This window comes from Candoia aspera, chromosome 8 (assembly GCF_035149785.1).
Source record: "Candoia aspera isolate rCanAsp1 chromosome 8, rCanAsp1.hap2, whole genome shotgun sequence".
NCBI lineage: Eukaryota > Metazoa > Chordata > Lepidosauria > Squamata > Boidae > Candoia > Candoia aspera.
This window is the reverse complement of record NC_086160.1, coordinates 56218541-56239891: the sequence shown is the minus strand read 5'-3', so window position 1 is coordinate 56239891 and position 21351 is coordinate 56218541. Positions and strand designations below refer to the sequence as shown.

At 40.1% G+C, this 21351-nt stretch overlaps 1 protein-coding gene across 1 annotated transcript in view; it reads left to right on the top strand.

Moving 5' to 3' along the window:
• Positions 1-15330, top strand: part of TET2 (tet methylcytosine dioxygenase 2) — a 79334-nt gene extending 64004 nt beyond the window's left edge. The window contains exons 9-10 of the mRNA XM_063310779.1: positions 37-397; positions 7694-15330. Coding sequence (XP_063166849.1) covers positions 37-397; positions 7694-9060 — 1728 coding nt within the window. The 3' untranslated portion in view covers positions 9061-15330. The remainder of the gene's footprint in view (positions 1-36; positions 398-7693) is intronic.
• Positions 15331-21351: the final 6021 nt, after the last annotated feature.

The following is a 21351-nucleotide window of genomic DNA, read 5'->3' as shown; positions in this document are numbered from 1 at the left end:
AGTCTAAGTGTGTCTTCCACCATATTGTTTTAACAGGTATGCACACTAACCAGAGAAGACAATCGTGAAATTGGCCAAACACCAGAAGATGAACAACTGCATGTGCTTCCCTTGTATAAAATATCCAACGTAGATGAGTTTGGAAGCACAGAAGGTCAGGAAGAGAAAAAGCGGAATGGTAGCATCCAGGTTCTTAGTTCTTTTCGACGAAAAGTAAGAATGCTGGCTGAGCCTGTAAAAACCTGCCGGCAAAAAAAGCTGGAAGCCAAGAAAGCAGCCACAGAGAAGCTCGCCTCCATGGAGAATGGGCCTAACAAACACGAGAGAGAAAAAGCAGCCTCAGTACGTCAAAAACAGGTCAATGCAGAAGCATCAGCTCATGCCAAGCAATTAGCAGGTATGTTTTTAATAGGCATCTGCTATTGTTTACAGCTCCTTCACATGTACCATATGTGTTATTTGTACTTTGAACATGACAGATATGAGAGAGGATCACATTGAGATGGACGTATATGAAAATGGTATAGCATGTCACTTGCACACAGTATGTACCCCCAATATATGATTAAGCAATCATGGCTTAGTTTAAACCCTGCTACAGACTCATTCAGTTGAGTTGAAACACAGGTTCCAATGCTTTCACTTGGTTGTTGCACTTGAAAATTTGGGAATCTATGGGAAAATGAGAGGCTTATTTAGGACCAGATTAAGTGTCATGTAAGATATAAAATCAAAATGATTGAAATTAGTGGGGCTTTCTTCCCAGTGCAAGTAACTTAACTAGTGGTTAAGGTGCTGGGCTAGAAACCAGGAGACTGTGAGTTCTAGTCCCTCCTGAGGCATGAAAGCCGGCTGGGTGACCTTGGGCCAGTCCCTCTCTCTCAGCCCAACTCATCTCACAGGGTGGTTGTTGTGGGGAAAACAGGACGAGAAGGGAGTATTAGGTATGTCCGCCACCTTGAGTTATTTATAAAAATAATAAAGGTGGGATAAAAATATAAATAAATAAATCTGTACAGGAGAAGGAAGGATATTTATTTTTCACCAAGATCATCATTACAGGAAAAGGAAGTTAAATAACTGCAATTCTGATCAAACTGAACCATGAGGGTGGTTGCTGTTCCCATTTTAAAATATGCACACAAATGCATTAATAGCTTTTTTGGTTCTAATGCCTTCATCTAGTTAAATCCATGAAGTCAGTTCTTCTCTTTATGAACAAAAAGGCCTTCTTGTTTTTCTCAAGTATATTTAACAATTTTCTGAGTTTAATAAGGTTGGCAAATTTCTCAGTAAGTAGAAATCCCTCAAGGATGCATGTTGAAACTGGTGCTTTTTAAACTTTTAAGTGATCTTAACTTTTAAATAAGCAGTGAGGTGGCCAAGTCTGCTGATTATACTAAACTATTCAGGGTTTGAAAAGCCAAAAGTGAGTTGGTGACAGCAAGAATTTGATCTGAGCAATAATTAGTGAAACAGGTTTTACAGCTAAAACAGAAAGGAGATTTGTTTACGGGAAAAGCCGTAAACCTAGCTAGCTACATCCTACCAGAAGGAAAATCCAGGAGCATTTGCACCATGGTTGGAAAGCACAGCTGAGGAAGGAACTGGCCTCAGATCAGCAATCATTTTAACGCAGCACAGGCTGTGTGAAAGACAAAGAAGGAACACAAAGCAGTGGTCCCAGTTAAGATGGCAGAGAGAGGGGGAGTCATGTTCTGGTTGTCCTCACGATTGTTTGTGGTATGTTTGTGGGGTGTTCTTTTTTTTTCTTTTCTTTTCGGAAGCACTTACTATGGATGGAGTGGATTGTTCAGGCTGTTCGGGAGGGAGGTCCAGAAACAGAGCACAGCATGCCAGAGGATGGCCGTGTTTGTTTGTTGCTGTGTTTGGCAGCATTCCTGTGGTGTTTGGCAGTGTTTTTGCAGCATTTTGCTGGCTGCGCCTGCCGAGCCATCTTTAGCTGGCTGTGCCATCCCTGTTATGGACATGGCAGCAGTTTTTTGGACTGGTCGCCAGCTTCAGGACTGGTTTTTTGGAGGACCCAACCTTTGCTGGATTCTGAGAGTGGGCTGAGGCAGGCTGTTCTGGACTCTGAACGCCATTGCTGGAAGCAGATTTGGCTGGCTGCTGCTGCTGGTCACTTTCTACCATTAGGGCTTTTGCTGGTGCCTCAGCTAGGAATTCTCCTGCTGGACGCCTTTGCTATTACTGAGTTCCTGTCCTGTACTATCTATGCTTCCTGGGGAACATTGGGCTTGGGAGGTGTAGGTGGTGGCCAACGGGGGGGTGGCTACTGTGGACCTCTTTCTCTGTGGAGGCCAGGTTTGCCTGCCCTCTGGGTAGGGAAGGAAGGAAGGAAGGAAGGAAGGAAGGAAGGAAGGAAGGAAGGAAGGAAGGAAGGAAGGAAGGAAGGAAGGAAGGAAGGAAGGAAGGAAGGAAGGAAGGAAGGAAGGAAGGAAGGAAGGAAGGAAGGAAGGAAGGAAGGAAGGAAGGAAGGAAGGAAGGAAGGAAGGAAGGAAGGAAGGAAGGAAGGAAGGAGCTGCATCTCTGTGTTGAAGGCCTTGTGAATTGTCTGATTCCTCCCTCTGGGTGAGACCCAGAAAAGGAATTGGTGGTGGTGAATGTGGGAGGCCTTCTACCAGCTGGTGGGAGTGTCAGAAAAGGCCCCTTTGAGTGTGTGAGTGAGAGAGCCTGTATATGTATGTGTTGTAGTATGTGTGAGTGAATGGTAGTGTGTAGGGAGATGGCAGTTGGGTACCCTGATGGCACTGAGAGCTGATGAAACTAAAGTGCCTCGGGGTGCCCAGCTTCCCCTCTCAGGGATGGTTGGTGAGGACACTGGGAGGTTCTCGGTCCCTGGTCTTGGGGGACTTGTTTTGGGGGATGGGGCTGCTAATAGGGGGGTATAGGCGGGCCATGGTTTTATGGTGGTGACAGGCATGGGGAGGTATGGTGGGGGACAGGGAGCAGGCCACTCTCAGGGATCCGGAACTGTTGCCTCATACCAGTTTCGCATTCCAGCTCCTTGGTATCAACTCTGGTACCCTGTCAGCAGACCTTCAGTGGCCCTGACCTCCGGCTGCTGCTGCTAAATGCCAGGTAGGTCTGCAATAAGGCCTCCCTCACCAGTGATTCAATCATTGATGAAAGGACTGACCTGGCTGGGTCCGGAAGGCAAGTAGCCCTTTCAGAAATATGCCCAGTGGGTTTCAGGTGTGGCATCACATAAGACTCCGGGACAAGGGTGGGGGTGTGGTGATTGTCATCTGGGAATCCCTTATGGCTTTCAGGGGCCCTGCACCCCAGATCACCGGATCTGAGATCCTGTTCATTAAGCTGGGGTCTAAGGATCAATTGGGACTGTTGCTGTTGTACTAGCCTCCCTGCTGCATAGCAACCTCCCTGCCTAAGCTCCTTGACTCCATTTCTGGGCTGGTAGTGACTTATGGTTCTGGGGACTTCAATCTGCCTTCTCTAGGAGTGGGGAGCTCAGGAGTTCATGGCCACCATGATGGCCATGGGCCTATCACAGGTCATCCAGAGCCCCACATGGGACAGTGGTCATACTCCAAATCTGGTGTTCCTGTTGGAGCAGTGGCTATGTGATCTGAAATTGTGGGAGTTTTTGGTGTCTCCCTTGTCATGGTGAGATCACACCCTGATTTCCATGGGACTCTCTAGTGCCACCATCCACTGCAGGGAGGCTGGACCCATTAAATTGATCCGCCCCCAGTGAATGATGGACCCAGATGGGTTTCAGAGGGAGCTGGAGGTTGTTCCTGTTGGTCTGCTGCATGGTTCATCTGAAACCTTGGTTGCTGCTTGGAACAAAGGGGTGGCTGAGGCATTGGATCGGATCACTCCCATGTGATCTCTCCCCTCTCACGGGTCCCGCCACTCCCCATGATTTACAGAGGAATTGAGCGAGATGAAACAAGAGAAGAGACATCTAGAGCGTTGCTGGCACTCAACCAAGGACAAACTCGACCAAACACAGGTCAGAGCTGCTATTAAGGTGTACCTTAAGGGGAGCAAAGGGGCAGTATTTCTTCACCCTTATTGCATCCACAGAGTGCTGCCACACAGTCCTGTTTCAGGTGACATGAGCCCTTTTCAGTAACGGGGGCCTGGGGACCTTTTGCAGGGGTGTGCAAAGAAATTTGCTCAGCATCTGTTAGACAAAATCACTTGGAGTTCCTCGCAATTGGATGCCGGCCATGTCACAAATCCAGAGGAGATGCCTGCAGTGGAGTCTTGACCAGTTACCTGGGAACAGTTTGAACCTGTTGGACCTGAGGAAGTAGACAGGGACCTTAGGACTGTGAGTTCAGCCACCTGCTCTTTAGATCCATGACCCTCCTGGCTTCTGAAAGCAGCCTGGAAGGTGTGTTGTGAGTGGGTTCTAGCAGGGGTTAATTCTTCTGTGAGTGAAGGGGTTGTTCCTTTACCTCTTAAAGAGGCCTTGGTTCACCCCCTTCTCAAGCCATTGCTGGGCCCTACCGACAATTTTCATCCAGCATCTAACCTTCCCTTTTTGGGGAAGGTGATTGAGAATGTGGTTGTGCAATGGCTTCAGAGACCCTTGGATGAAGTGGATTATCTGAATTCTTGTCCTAACAGTCAGGAATCACGCTGAGACGAGGAATAGGTCTCTAGTGATTATTACTGCTACATAAGACAGAAAATCCTAACAAACTGAAGAAGCATGGGAAAAACCCAAACAGATAAACCCCAAAAGTTAAGGCGGGTCTGATCTGTGTCTCTTTGAATGGCTGCTTAATTCCTCAGTACTACGCATGCGTTTTCCCCCCTGGATAGAGGCCCCCTCCTGCTCGTCATCAGTACTCATGACAATTCTTTTCAGTCAGGATCCAGACCTGAGTATGGGATGGAAAGGGCATTGGTTGCGCTTTTGAATGATCTTTGGCACAGGCGGGATGGGAGTTGTGCATCCATCCTTGCCCCACTTGGCCTCTTGGCGGCTTTCGATACAATCAAACGTGGTATCCTTCTGGATCGGCTCAGAGGATTGGGGGTGCTTTGTGTTGTGTGTCAGTTGTGCCCGATTCTGGATTGGGAGGCTCTGCTCACAGTCATTCATGCCCTAGTCACCTCCAGGTTGGACTACTATAATGCACTCTACATGGGGCTGCCCTTGAAGAGTATCCAGAAGCTTCAGCTGATACAGAATTCAGTGGCACAGGCAGTTATATGTGCTCCCAGAACATCACATGTCACACCTCTGCTCCATGAGCTGCATTGGCTGCTGGTTTGCTTCTGGGTCCAATTCAAGGTGCTGGTTTTAACCTTTAAAGCCCTTAATAGCATGGGACTGGGTTATCTGAGGGACCGCCTCTCCCCGATTACATCAGCCCACCCTATTAAATCTCACAGAGAAGGCTTGCTGTGATTACCATCTGCCAGGGACTTTCACTCGTGGGTCCCAGGAGGTGGGCCTTCTCTGCTATGACACTCACCTTGTGCAACATTCTCCCTCCTGAAGTTAGGTTGGCTCCAGCCCTCTTGATGTTCCATAAGTCCCTCAAGCCCTGGTTATGTCACCAGGCCTGGGGATCCCAGGGAACTGGAGATATCACTGAGCAATTTCTCCATGCCTGGGGTTTGTATAGTTTAATTAAATATTTAATTTAATTAAATATTAATTAAATAATATTTAATTTTTAACACTGATTTTTATATATTTATATGATTGCTTTTATATATGTATTGTTTTATTGGATTATTGTATGCCAAATCACCTTTGGTAAGATGGGCGGCCATATAAATTTGATTAATAAATAAATAAATAAAAATAAAATTCTTAACTTTCTTTCTGTACCCCATCTCCTCTATATCCAATAGGTCATGAGATGCTGAGTAGTTAGGGCCTCCAACAAAGTGTCTATAAAGAGCTCAAGAAGGATATCTTTTGGGTGAATAGGCAATCACCCAATTTGGGCAGCCGTATAAATCTTTTTAATAAACAATAAAGAAAACCAAATGACAAATGCAATTAAATTTAAGGAGGTGCAACATGATGCATATTGGAACAAAAAACTCTAGCTTTTCATATACACTGATGGGTCACAACTAACCAAGAAAAAGATTTGGGGGTCATTGTTGATAGCTTAGTGAAGATGTTGACACAATATGTCTTTGTGCAGCTTTGAAAAAAGCAAAATCCATGCTGGGAATTATCATGAAAAGGACTGATGATAAAACTGACAACCAGCATCATAATGCCTTTATACAAATTTCTGACTCATTTGCATTGGAAATTTGAAATGCATTAGGAGAAGTTCTCTATTATACCTGAGGAAGTATATAGTATTTTTGAGAACAAATACAGCAGAGAACAAACAAAACTATCAGGGCACTCAAAGAACCTCTTTATGAGAAAAGGCTAGAATGATTGGGACCCTTTTGTTCGAAGAAAAGGTGATTGAAGGAGGACATGTCAATGTGTATAAATCATGCATGGTATGGAGAAAGTAGACAAGGATAATTTTTTTTACTTCTTCAAAGCACTAGGAGCAGAGCTCATCCAGTATAGCAGATTGGAATGAGATTTACAATAAACAAATACTTTTGCATAGTTAACCATTCAGAATTCATTAGGCATAAGTGATGACTGACTTGACACTTAGGTAAAGGTAAAGGTTTCCCTTGACGTAAAGTCCAGTCGTGTCCTACTCTAGGGGGCGGTGCTCATCTCCGTTTCTAAGCCTTGGAGCCGGCGTTGTCCCTAAGGACCCATCCGTGGTCATGTGGCCGGTATGACTCACGGAACGCCGTTACCTTCCCGCCGAAGCGGTACCAATTAATCTACTCACATTTGCATGTTTTCGAACTGCTTGGTGTGCAGGAGCTGGGACGAGCAACGGGAGCTCACCCCTGACTTGACACTTGGATGCATTTAAAATATAAAAGTAGAGGTGTGCAATACTTGGAACCAAAATAGACAAAAGTGCTTCAGATCTGGCACTGGTAACTTTAGAATACCTGTTGGCAGCAGCTTAAAGGAGTCACACTTTTACCTGGCCCCTCACAGCACCAAGTAGTGGTGCAGGCTCAAGAAAATCCATGGTTGAGTCAAGGAGGTGGCAAGAGGTGGGAAAGTTGGTTGCACTCTATTACTGCTTCATAACACCTCCTTAGCTCATTTCCCTGAGTGTTTGACTATTGTGTAAGCCCAAGGAAATGGGTGGCTTCTTTAAGATACTGCCAACAGGTACAAGGAGAATGCCCATGCCAGATTTGAAGCAGCATTGCTTATGTCAGAATCCAAATACTGCATACCTCAAGATAAATGCAAGGAGAAGGGCTCAAGGTTGAAGTAAACATACCTCTGAATAATACTTGTTTCAGATGAATATCTGTGGTAGTTTCCACCACCTGCTTGCAAGCCCCTCTAAGGTATCTGAGAAACAAAATGGTGGCATAAGTTGGGCCTTGGACTGATTCAGCAAGGCTATTCTTATTTTCAGAGAGGAAAAATGCTCATAATATTCATACTTGATCTAATTTCCCATATCTCACATTTGTAGCAGAATTCAGCTGCCACTAAACTGCACAAACATCTTCCACAAACTAGAATGGGCAACATCTTTCCATTATTGAATTAATTCTATACACATGATAAAAATTCTTTCCAACCTTAAAGCTCTTCCCTTCTCTTTCTTCTGCACAGATCTTTTGCATCTTTCAGGACCAGCTATGTCGCAACAGCAACTTTATCAACATCCATGCCAGGCTGTCCCTTCTAAACCTCAGTCAAATCATGGCAACTCATACTCTGCTTCTGATCCTACCAATCTCTATATGAGTCTGTCAAATCCAGCTAATTCATATTCAAACTCTACACATCCTTCTGATCCTTATGGAGGATCCAATCCAATGAATATCTACCAAACTTCATCACAACCTACAGGAACTTATTTGAATTCTTCCAGTCTCATGAATCCCTATTCTATTCACTTAGGTCAAAATAACCAGTATCCCCATTATCCATGCAATGGAAGCTTATCAATAGACAATTGTTCTTATTACAGTTCCTATTCTGCTCAGCCTCAGCATATGGACTTGTTTAGGTATCAGAGCCAAGATTCTCTGTCTAAACTAAGTCTACCTCCAATTCATACATTGTATCAGCATAGGATTGGAAATAATCAGAACTTTGGGCACAGGTACTTGAATTATGGAAACCAAAATGTGCCAGTAGATGCTTTCAATAATTGCACCTTTAGACCAAATGTTCATCAGGCAGGTTCTTTCCCACCTTACTCCCAGCATGAGGCTGATAACCCTTTTATGGACATCGCCTCCAGGCTGAAATCTAATCTAAATAATCCAGGTGTAGACTTCATGAATAAAAATGGTGATCATCTGTATCCCCCACCACACCTTGCCCATGACTATCATGGCATGTTCAATGGCTCTTCTCATTCACTCCATCTCCAGAACAAGAACAGTCAAGCAGGTAATGGGTTGTCAAACCTCTTTCCAGGTTTTAACCACAACAGAACTGCTTCCCAAGTAGGTGTAAATAAAACAGAGGTGTTTAATCCAGGGGATCCTGACGATGTCTGGTCAGACAATGAGCAGAGTTTTCTGGATCCAGATATAGGAGGTGTGGCAGTGGCCCCATCCCATGGATCAATTCTCATAGAGTGTGCAAAACGTGAGCTCCATGCTACAACCCCATTGAAAAGTCCTAACAGGAATCACCCTACAAGGATATCGCTTGTCTTCTACCAACACAAAAGTATGAATGAGCCAAAGCATGGTCTGGCTTTGTGGGAGGCAAAAATGGCTGAGAAGGCAAGAGAAAAAGAAGAGGACTGTGAAAAGTATGGTCCAGATTATGTGCCTCAGAAAGTGCATGGTAAAAAAGTAAAACGGGAGCCTGTTGAATTAAATGAGAACCTGGAACCAACCTATTCACGATTCTTCAGGTCCCTTGCACAAAGGACGATGTCTCTTACCACAAATTCCACAGTAACCACATCTCCATATGCCTTTACACGGGTTACAGGGCCTTATAACAGATATGTATAAAATCAAATCTTTGTTCATTACCTCATCTTTAAAAAAAAAACTCAGTAATTACTCCTTTTAGGTCATAGACAGATTCAGGGCAAGATACAGTATTTTTCTTTTTAACTTGTCAGTGGGGAAATCTTCTCCATACCAGCAAAAGAGGTAATATTACCACTGTATACATTTGGAGAGCGGTCACAAGTAACAATTAGAAACGAAAACCAAAGTATCCTATGCAAAATTAATAAGACACAATAACCGGTTAGGGCTGAAATGCTGCTGTTGCTACTGGTAAAAAGAATGACCATAATTTTTAAAATTTTACATCTGTGACCATTTTCCCCAGAGCAGATTAAGCAAGAGAGTGTTTTTTGTTTGAATAATAAAAACTCTGTAGTATGTCTTTTGCAGAAAAGGTAAGATTCTGCCAGGTGCTCAATTGATGATACACTGAAATGCTTACTGGAAATGTAGCTTTTTAGCATGGAACATTTTGTTTGTTTTTTGTTTTGGCTGCAATTTTAATATAGATTGATAATAATCAGGATAGCTATGCTTATAACAAAAGATACAAAGCAAAACACTGAATTTGTTTTAGCTATTCTAAAACATGGTGCTATATACAAAAATGGTGTCTACTGCAGCATTTGAACAGTTCTAATGCCTTTTATTAGCACTGGATAGGTTAAAAACAGATCTTGCTCCCTTTAAACTGTAAACAAGATCTTTACATTTGTGTTGGTATCCAGTTAGCCTGATTTTTATTAAAAAAACAACTACAACTCATTGTTTAAAGCATGGGAATCTTGATGAAACAGTGATTATGGCATGATCCAACAAAGCTAACATGTGAATAATGCAGGTGAAATGTGCCAGCACCTATTGGGATAATGAAAGCAGCAAAGGCAGCATTTTCAACTAAGAAGCCCTCTGCCTTTTCAGCCATAGAAGAACGAATCCTCCACATTTCCATAGTTGAATAGTGGAATTGATGGTATCTTTCAAACAAAAAACCTTAACCATCGGTTAGCATTAAAGGATGCATCCTTTCTGGTCCACCTATAGGAACGCTTGAAATATTAGGACCATGTGTTAGGTGTACCCATGACATAGTTGCTATAGAACACTTATCTATACATGAAATGCAACATAAACTTCCCACTTAACTTTTTAAAAAAGATTCAGATGACACAGCAAGTCTGGAGATGACTGGGCTCCATTTTGCCTGTATCTGGTTTAGCTTTACATGAATTAGCAAAAATAAGCACAAGGAGGTTGGAAGAATTTAATTTCTTTTAACCCAGTTCTAGTTTATCATGTTCAAATATAGGACACTGTAGTTAGATTAAGCCATGACCTGTTAATAACCCAGAACTGAACCATATTTTATGAACCTGGTTTGTAAAAAAACATAGTTTAGGCAAACTAGAATTTCATAAGATGGGATGTAATTATGATCTCTGGTTAAAAATACAGAATGTATACTTCTAGTCTTCCTGTGGTGACACATTGGAGGAAGAGAAGGATCTCAGAGAGTTCCTTCTACTCATTAATGTCAGGTTAAACTATGGCTTACTGTTGTATCTGCAATGGATCATTTAGTTAATAAGTCAGTAAATTAGCAGTTGTAACTTTGTTGTGTATGATCCAGGTGGCTTGTTTGATAGTACACTTGTTGTTTGCATTTTCTCAGTGCCTAAATCACATTTGTTGCAACCCAGAAAATCATTACTAAACACAGTTATCCTAGTCAGTCAACTAACCAGACCAGCAATCTAGGTCTAAGTATTTTCACTATTCTTTCAGGTGATCAGCTGCAAATAGAACTTGTAACTGAGTAAGTGGTCTTTTCTTCCCACCTAAACCAAGACTTTTTAATATGGCAAGTACTCCTTCCACTGAACAGCAATATTCTTTTTCAAGGCTAATTCAGCTGGAACGCAGATCAAAGCCTCTTGATAATGCAGCTACTGAAAGATGTTACAATAGCAAGACTAAACGCTTTCCCAGTCTGCTCTACCATTTCGAAAAATATTTTCCTGGTGACTTAATTCCCCACAGAGTTGTAAATCAGAAAAGAAACTGGTCTTCTTTTGTTTCAATAAAGCTATTTCATATCTATTGTATGAAAATACAAAATATATAGATAGAAGATAAGATTATTTTGATTATCAGGAAAATCCAAATAAGGCTTTAATGCTGCATTAATTCTCATTCTCCTACTTCTCCATGCTAAATAAGCTTTGTTGGATCTCATGGAATTCATTCCTTTGGCCAAGATTTGATTAAGAGCAGCAAACAATAGAAAATGTTTTGTGAATGGTGCTTGAAAAACACTTTAGGCTGCCACTGATAAACATTATCCAGGTGCTAAAACTTTCCAGATATTTACTGTAATATTCAAATAAGCCTTTATAAGCAATAATAATGTATTAAATGTATATACTACCCAGAGTCACTGGGAGTCAGGCAGCATATACATTTAATAAATTATTATCATCATCATCATCTTTTGATATTTGGGGCAAATTCATGTAAGGTGGAAAGGGTAGGAGGTATTTGGAACTGCAAACAGCAGAGAAGGTGCTTAAGCCAGTTTCACTGACGGAACTGAAACCATTGTTCAAACACTCGCTAATGAAACAGAGAAAGAGTAAATCCTTTATTTACTCTGTTCAAACCAGAGCTAACTGGATTAAAAAAGGAGTACAAGGTTCATGTTTTGGTGCTCATCTCACACAGGTGTATTGTGAATATTAATTTTGACTATTTTGATGAGAAGTTCTTTCCTCAAATAGTACATATTTTAAGTTTTTAATATATTAGTCACAGAGAATTAACAACATGGGTTAAACTTGACAATTTTGTCATATGATTTTAAGCTACTTTTTAAGGATCCGTAACACTCTCCAGATGGTGGTTACTGCTTTATTTAATAATAATGGATTATTTATGTTAGAGTATGTGACCCTGCTCAGTGGAATGGGGCCCTATTTTCTAGGAAATGTTGAGAAGAGTCAAGGCAAACAAATACAGGGTTGTTCTGTAGGAGGTCAGGGGTTTGGGAAGAATACAGAGGAGGCAGCTGGCTTGCTGTGATGGTTTTTAATTTAGTAATTTGTATAAAAGTGTAAGCAAAAGAGATGTATAGTAACTTGTAAACAATTTTAATGCAATGCTTTAGTATTTTAATACTGTACAAATATATAAATATATATATTATATATATATATATATATTATATCAATATATCTCTCTCTATATATGGGTTTGGAACTGAATTCACATCATGGTGCTATGTGGCCTGATATTAAAAAAATGTGTGCTAAAACTATGTTGAAATTATGTTTCAGTGATGTTCCTACTTGTCATATACCTCAACACTAGTTGGCAGTAGGATATTAAATGGAGAGATATAACATATCATGTTCCCCTGACTTTCTGCCCTGCTAATATTTGGGAAAAAGAAATTCTCACTACTTGATAGCAAGTGTAACTTGAACTTTAACATATAGTTTTGTTCTAAAAATTCAGGGATATATCCTCTCACAATTTCCTTGGTAAGCAAATGTTTCATCTGTGTATGTGTATGTAAAATTTTATTGTACAGATTGATAAATCTTATCATTGAGGCTTTTTTTTAAAATACTACTTTGTTTTTGAGAATTTCAACTGTTTTTTTAAATTCTGCTTCTAATTTTACTTGTAAATTTATTGATGGCAAATTTTGTGGGGTAAATCCATTTCCTCTTTTTTATGACAATGCAAGTGCATTTTTATTGTAAACTCTGCTTGGGGTTTCTTATTCTTTTCCCCCTTTTGCATGTTACATACAAAATAAACTATAGATTGCACTGAGCTGGCAAGAGGACAATTATAAAAGTAGGTGTTTGGCAGTTGACCATTTGCAAGGAGGTTGTGGCTTTTCCAAATTCTATAAATATGTGTTCAACTCTGATTGCTGTTTTATTTCATGAACTTTCAGGCAGGAGTTTAGGGATCAGAGAGATTCATCGAGGAAAAGACTGCAAGTGGCTACCAGTCATAAAAGCTATAGACTATCTTTAGGGTTGGAGACATATCTCTGAATATTAGTTGTTGAGAAACAACAGCAGGGGAAAAAAGTATAGTATTTGTATTCTGCATGCAATATTTTGCGTCTGGTTGGCTACTGTGAGAAACAGCATGCTGGACTTGATAACTGTTGGTCCAGCCCAGTTAGACTTACATTAGGCATATACTGTGCATTTATAAAGTATGGCAGTGCAATATATATATACGTATGTATGTATGTAAAGGCCCTGATTCTGAAACAAGTTACTCATATTTTTTCACTCAGTATCGGGGGTATATGGGCATACCATGTCTGGGCTGCAGAAATCAGAATCATCACTACATGGCAACAAGAGGTTTTCTGCATCTCCTTGTTTCCATCTAGTGACTTGGTCATCCAGCTGCAGTATGCCTAGGGGAACCTGGTGCCCTCTGGATGTTGCTGAGCTTCCAAAGCAGTTGTAGTTCAGCAAAATCTGGAGATGTTCCTCACCCTTGTTTTACACAATCAGTTTCCCATTGGTATCAGAAGAATTATCAAGCTGCATTAGGAGTAACCTTTGCAGGACCAGTGCCTTGTCTGTGTTTTTTTCTTTAATTGAGTTTTATCTAATTATAATTCTTAATTGAGAATGTCATGATCAAGCATATGCAATGCTACAGCTACACAGGCTCACTGCTCTCACTTTAAATATATGAGCTTAATTATACTTTACACAACCACCCAAACTGGAGCTCTGATGTGCATATAGATGCCTTGGTATAGGCAAGGCTGTTACATTTTGAGATAGTCTCCATGATGATACCTTCTCACCTTGAATAAATCAGAATCAGTGACTCTCTGTTGGCCTCTGTTGTATAAATGTATAAACACTGTTGGATTGGAGCACTTGTCTATCAGGTTAAATGAAGCTTTCCTTTCATTAGTTATTCTTTACATGGGTTACCTGGCTTAAAACAATGTTGATTAACCAGATTGGACGCCCAGACAACAATACAGGTAGTCCTTGCTTACCAACTGCCTTGTTTAGTGACCATTTGAAATTGCAACAGTTGAAAAAAAAAAAACTTTGCAACCAATCCTCACATGTATGGCCATCACAGTGTCCTGCGGCCATGTGATCACCATTTGGGCACTTCACAACCAGTGTGCCTTAACTACTGTCGCAGCATCCTGTAGTCACACGATTGCCATTTTGCAAGCTTCACAACTGGCTTCCAACAAGCAGAATTAATGGGGAACACAGAAGTGAAATCGCAAGCGATGGTCACGCGTTGTCTCACTTAACAACCACAGTAATTCACTTAACGATGGATGCTAAAGTGAGGTTGTAAGTCTGGCATGGTCCCATGATTTTTCATTTAGTGACCACAGCACTTAGTGACAGAGTTACCAGTCCCAACTGAGGTTGGTAATCAAGGACTACCAGTACATGATAGGCAGCTTTGCTATTTTTCCTACCTTGTACAAAAGAGTTTACAATTGGTAAATTTATTATTGGTAGGTTCTACATCATTTCTCATTCATCGGCATGTCAAGATTGCATAAGTGGAAGTACATTGTTGGATTTAGCTTAATTTTTCTTATGCAGTGGTCTGCGGCAAGTACAGTGCAGCCTGTCTATGCCCTTTCCATATGTAGAAGGACATCTTTGTGTTGAACCCTCTTCCCTTGCCAAATTGCTCGTAAACAGAAGACAACTTAGTTGAGGATGGAGATGTCAAGAGTGGGGTGGAGAAATGCATCTTGTAAATAAAAGTTGTGATATTAATGTATAAAACCTTGCCTAAGAGTGAGACAGACAAAGCAAATACAAAATTGCTTGTATAGGATTATCAGGTTGATTATAGCCATACTTGAAATGTTTCTGAGTGGTGTCAACTTTACTTGAATGATTGCTTTCTTCAACTTGATTAATGTGCAGCAGCATTAAAGTTCACTATTAAACATAGTGGCTATCTTTCATATAGAAACTCCAACAGTTTGACACTAAGATTATTGACTTTTTTAATGTGTGCATTTCTAAGTTTATGTTCTGCTGTTTGGGTGTTTTTTTTACTCTCACTCATTTTTCAAAATTTTATTTTGTCCATAAAAAATCTGAGAATGGTTATAAATACTGTAAGTATTGTAATGTAATGAATGCAGGTTATTTGAAAAGCTGTTTTATTATATCATTCCTGATAATGCTGAAATGTGGGTGTTTTTAATAAAATTTATATTTATTTAATGCACTCTGTCTTGTGAAAACATGTTTACCAGATTCAACCCTTCTCCGCTTTCAATTATTTAGTAATTGGAAACAAGTTTTTAAAAAGTGATTGGGCCTTCCAGAGATCCAAGAAATGAGAATGGTGACTGTTTAATGGTATCTGCTTGGGAAAATATGTGGTTTACATATAACTCTATTCACCAAATAGCAACGAAAGTAAATCTAAAAGCATGATTGATTGTTTATGATGGAAGCTTCAGAGAATTAGTGAAGAGTACATGGCTGATGAGAGTTTAGAGGAGGGTTTCTCAACCTTAGCAACTTTAAGATGTGTGGACTTCAAATCCCAGAATTCTGGAAATTGAAGTCCACACATCTTAAAGTTGCTAAGGTTGAGAAACCATGGTTTAGAGTTTGACACAGACCATTTCTTGGTAGTGACCGGAGTAAACTTTAAGGAAAAATAGGCATGGAAAAGAAGAAAAGAGTGAAAGACATGACAATGAATGACTTCATGAACAATAGGTACAAGTCCTGTTTGAAGAGTGTAGATAGATTAATCTCCCAATAGGAGAAATGGAAAGTAGACAAAAAAGAGGTTGTGGAAGCTTCCTGGAACAACATGAAGGTAATTATAGCGTGCCACAGAGGTTTGTAGAGTTACACTAGTGCAAAGCATGAAAAATCATGCTTAGTGGAATGAAATGAAAGAGGCTGTGGATCAGGAAATTGGATATACTGTAAAAGAATGATTGCTACAAAAAATGAGAGTGAAATAAAGACTTTGTATAACCAAATAGAAAGAACAACTTGCAAAGATGTAGTCAAGGAGCAAGAAACTGTTTTGATTGAAAGAGACAGGGAAATGCAGAACAATTTTTATGGAAATAAAATATTGTTTTGGAAGTGGGGGAAGGAGGTCAAACAGGGAGCTTCCAGAAAAGTAAATGAGATTAAAAATAAAAGTGAAGTAATTTGGGACGAAAGTGAAATGAGGGAATACTGGAAGTACTTTATAGATTTTTATGGGAAAGTAAGAGTAAAGCCTGGTTAGTCTGTGATTTATGGAAATGATAGCGATATATCAAACAATGGAGTCAAAATAAATGCTATAAATGTTAGTATCCAAGAAAAAACTCTTGAAGACATAAATGCTAAGACAGTGTTTAAAAATGGCAATGCTGCCTGGAGAAATACTAAAGTATAGAGGTAGTTTGTCTATGAATTGGTTGTATTATTTATTTAATATGTGTACAGAGAATGTATCTGTGCCTGATGATTAGAAGAATCTTATGATTCTTCCTCTATACAATGGGAAATGTGACAAAAATGAATGCAGAAACTAAGGGGAATTTAGTTTATTAGTGTGCCTGGTGACAGAATTCTGAACTAAAGGTTACCAGAAGTGACAATGAGCAAAATATAGGAAGGTTGTATGTTTGTCAGGAAGTATTTTTCCCCCCTCAGATTTGTTGATTTAGAAACGCGTATGTTAAAGTGAATATGTTTCATGAAAGTGCAGAGTTACAGGTTGGTTGTTGAATACAATGAAAGAGTTATATGAGTGAAATACAGCATGCAATGGGATACTTAACAAATGTGGTTGCTGTGTCACTGGTGTCCTACAGTAATGGGCACCACAATGCCAGTATTCCTAACCAAGGGTTACCAGCATTCTAATCTCAGCACCTGTTACAGAATGCTTCCAAATGCTCAGAAGCACAAGGGAAATACAATTGACACCATGGAGTAGACTTCCTCAAGCTGGGCCCTCTCCAGGTAAGTGGATATCAATGCTTGGAATTCCCAAAGTCATAGCCATTGCTGAGATTTCTGGAACTTAAAAGATCACACATCTAGAAGAAGCCGAGATGGAGAAGACTATTATACAGTAGGTACTCCATAGCACTGCTGTTATTATTTGGAACAGAATGAAATTAGAAGTGGTGCAAGAAAATTGTTTGATTATATGAATTTTTAGATAAATATAGCCTTTCTTTTCAGTTGTTTGGTCTGTACATAATACTAAATTGTGTATTTCTGGCTTAGCAAACTCATTCATATAGTGTTAAGCAAAGTGAGAGAGAAGGTGCTTACAGATACTTTAAATGGAAAGCAAGTGCATGGTATGGTAGCTGGTGAAACATTGATATCCCCTAAACATCAGAGGTACATTGCCTCTGCATAAATGGTTCAACAAAAGGGACATAAAGAATGTAAAGGAGATGTGATTTTTGTGCCTTTGTTTTTAAAACAAAAAACAAATGTGCCCACCATAAAACACCACAAGGATAAAAATGCCAACTCCTTTGAATTTTAGAGTGGTTATGAAGTGTAACAATAGTCACAATAAGTGTTCTTATTTGTGAACACATTTCTGAAGTTCTAAAATGTGTGTTTGTGAATCAGCTTGCTTAGTTCTCAGGTGCTTTGTTTCCAACTCCTCCTGCCAACTAAACCATAATTAAATATGTAAATGCTATCCAGTTCCGAGGATAGTATTGCTGTCAGGACTCCAGGAGGGAGCTAGGTAGATGACTCTCCATAGGCCATGTCAATGAAGCAAGAGTAGCTATTTGGCATTGAAAACAAGTCATCAAAAGACACAGTCCAAATAAGGCTTCTTGTTCTCCTGATTTAATTATAGCATTAAAAAATTTTAAGTGGTAATCAGCAAAATCTTTGAGTGAGAGGGGTGGTGATGAAATTCAAAATATAAATCAATATCAATCAAATCGAAAAGCAAAGATTAACCCTTTAGCATCAACTTTATCACCAAGGATGTCTCTGGATTTCACATATATTTTAGAAACATTCTTTTTGGGTGGGAGGAGGAGTGACAGGTGGCTTTCCAAGTCTATCCAGGAAAAAAAAAAGCCAAAAATAATTGACAGTGACAGGGAACCACCTCGTTCACTTGCCTTTCCAGTTTTATTCATTAGACTGTCAGGATGGAATGAAGCTCCAGGTTCTTGAGCTTCCTTCCTAGATCTTCAAAGTCAGTGATGTTACAGTAGCTTCTTTCCAGCCTCATTTGTACCCACTGGTTTACTGATAATGGATAACTTTATAAGTCTTATAGGTCTGGTACATCACTGATTTTGTTATTGGCAGACAGCATACTGCAAACTTCAGCTTCCTGTCTCCTGTTCTGCCATGTCTTGTTTTCTTCCATAGGGTTTTAAGTTAAAACTGCAGTAGTAACTTTTTTTTCTGTAAGGCCTTGAGAGTTGACTGCTCCTGTATTAAAGTTTCCATGTATTCCCCAAATTGTATTGTCCTCAAAGTCTGCATGGAAGAGGCAGGCCTTGAGTATAAATCAATTGTAATTTAACTTTTTGACATTTCCAAGGAGCAAAAAATAAAACTGCAATCATTGGAAATACAAGTATAGAAGAAGCTAGCTACACTGCAAGCATAACTCATTTGTTTTAGTAAAAGCAAGGGAAAAAAATCTCAGAATCTCAACCGGCATAGACAAGAGCCAGTGAAAAGGCCATTAATGTGCTTTCCACAGAGAACCTGAAAGCAGCAGATAAGCTGCTTGTTTAAGGGCAACATAAAGGCAAGGGAGGAAGCCAAAATTACATTTATGAATTTCTTCCTACTGCAGTTATAATTGGGCTCCCCAAGGTATGCTGTTCTCTCAAAAATCACCACGAACATTTTATATCATTGACGGTCCAGGCAAGTTAGTTTTGTTATAATGAAGATGGTTTTTTCAAAAGTGCCATTATGGACTACAAAATCCTATATGGAGAATTTGCTTCCAAAAGAAACCTTTGCTGTCCTGACAGTGAAAATGTTAGGTGGCAAATTACTTCATTCCCAAGTTCTAATGATGCCTCCTAGCGTTCTTTACCCGCCTGCTTGCAAGTGGAGTTCACCCGATTGGCACACTTACTTCATTCAGTAGTAGAGTGGCAATTCTTGACTGTGAGGAGCCTGAAAACAAAGAGAATGGCCTGAAGCACAAAGTATATTCCTTGGTGCCTGGTTACTGGCAGTGCTTACTCTTGTATAGACAACTACAAAGTACCCAAAACCAGGGTGTTGTGACATTTTCAACAGAAGGCATCCACAGACACCCACCCCAAATATATTTCTATTCATTAAAAAAAAGTGCCCAAAATTTCATAAATTTTGAAATTCTTATGACAATTTGGGTAGAAATCATTCACCCTTTCCCCCCGCCCCAATCTTTTTCCCCCTAAAGTCCCTTTGTTATGGCAAACATTCACAGAAGAACATCCAGCTCCAGTTTGAGAAAGTTGCTGACCTCTGCAAAGGGTTGAAAAGCAAAATTGTAGGTCCTCTTGAGAACCTTGTTTCTGTCATGGAATTAGTTAATTTCCATACAGCCTTAGTCTGTCTAAATCTGACACCCTTAGGGATCATTGGATGGAACAATTGTGCTGGTTTTCCAATTCTGTTTATTATTATCATTTTTGTAGAAGGCCACATTCCAAAATTAGCCTGCAGGAGTTATACCACCCCGCCCACATCCACAGAGAGATGACTAGAAGTCTGAGAAAATCAACTTGCTAAATGGCCAAGTAAATGCCACCAGGATAACTATAAAGAACAGCCAGAATGGTTTCTCAGTTTGCAAGCATGTGATCTGCTAAAAAGAGGTCACTTATTTTTTTACTACATTTAAGTGTACAATTACCACATGGTCAAAATTGTTCTGCGATTAAGTACTGAAGTGAAGACTGCAGTGTTCTATCATACTGCCCAGAGATGCAATGGAGTCAAACAGCCTATGCATTTAATAAATAACATTTTCCAAAAAGGGGAAAAGGATAAAAAGAAACACATTCCACACTGTGGATATAGAGGCCAATTTGTTTTATGAGGACATTGGACATAGAAACACTGGAGATTTAATAGCAGGTATGTTTGAAGAAGCATAAAGAAGGAGAGGAACTGTACAATTTTTTGTAGGAAAAACTGAAGTATTTTGGTCATGTAATGAGAAGACAGGACACCCTGCAGAAGATGCTGATGCTAGGGAAAGTGGAAGGCAAAAGGAAGAGGGGCCGACCAAGGGCAAGATGGATGGATGACATTCTAGAGGTGACAGACTCATCCTTGGGGGAACTGGGGGTGGCAACAACCAACAGGAAGCTCTGGCTTGGGCTGGTCCATGAAGTCACAAAGTGTCGGAAGCGACTGAACGAATAACAAAAAAAAAAAAGGAATAAGGACCATTCTCAACTGGTGTACCAGGGAAGCACTCTAAAAAGTAGGCAATGCTGTGACTACATCTACAGTTTAACAATCTGTAGAAATTAATTACATCTATTTGATTGGTTACTCTAGTCTTTAATACTTTCACATTACAATTCAGTAGAAGTTTTTAGAGGGACCCTCAAGACCACAACCAAAACTTTGTGAGTCCAAAGGTTTTGCATTTGATTTAGCTCTTCCTGAGGCATCTCCATCAGTGACTGCACACAGCACCTTTGCATGGACCATTGCACACATCCAGGCTCCTTCCTAACTTGGGAGAAAGGTCAACAGTATGTGTTGGGTTGTCACAAGCAGAGCTATCTGGTGCAGCCCCAACCATGTTCAGACTTTTACTAATACTTGAAAAAGTGGTAGCAGATGTTAATCCCCTGGCAAAGCCCATTGGATAGTCATTTCAAACTTGCACGAAGATGTATAGTGTATTCTTTTCTGCTGAATGCTTGCCTTAAATGGGCAATGAGGGAGATAGTATTATATTTTAATACTACTTTTCTGTAAGGCTAGTCACATACAATGCACCTATGATGAAATTAATTAAAATGCTAAATGAATCTCAGCTTTCCAGAGATAAAAAATGGCCAGGTGGAACCTGAAGTGTGGCCTTTGAACCATCTGGGGTTGCACATCTCTGCCTTAAGACAGCAAGCTCTGCAACCATGAAAAGCTTTAAAAATTAAACCCAGTCTTAAATTCCATTCAGAAACAAAGCAGCAACCCAAATTGGTTGTTTGTGATTCAGTAACTGAAACACTGGCTAGTATAAATAGTATAAAGTAGTATGAACTAC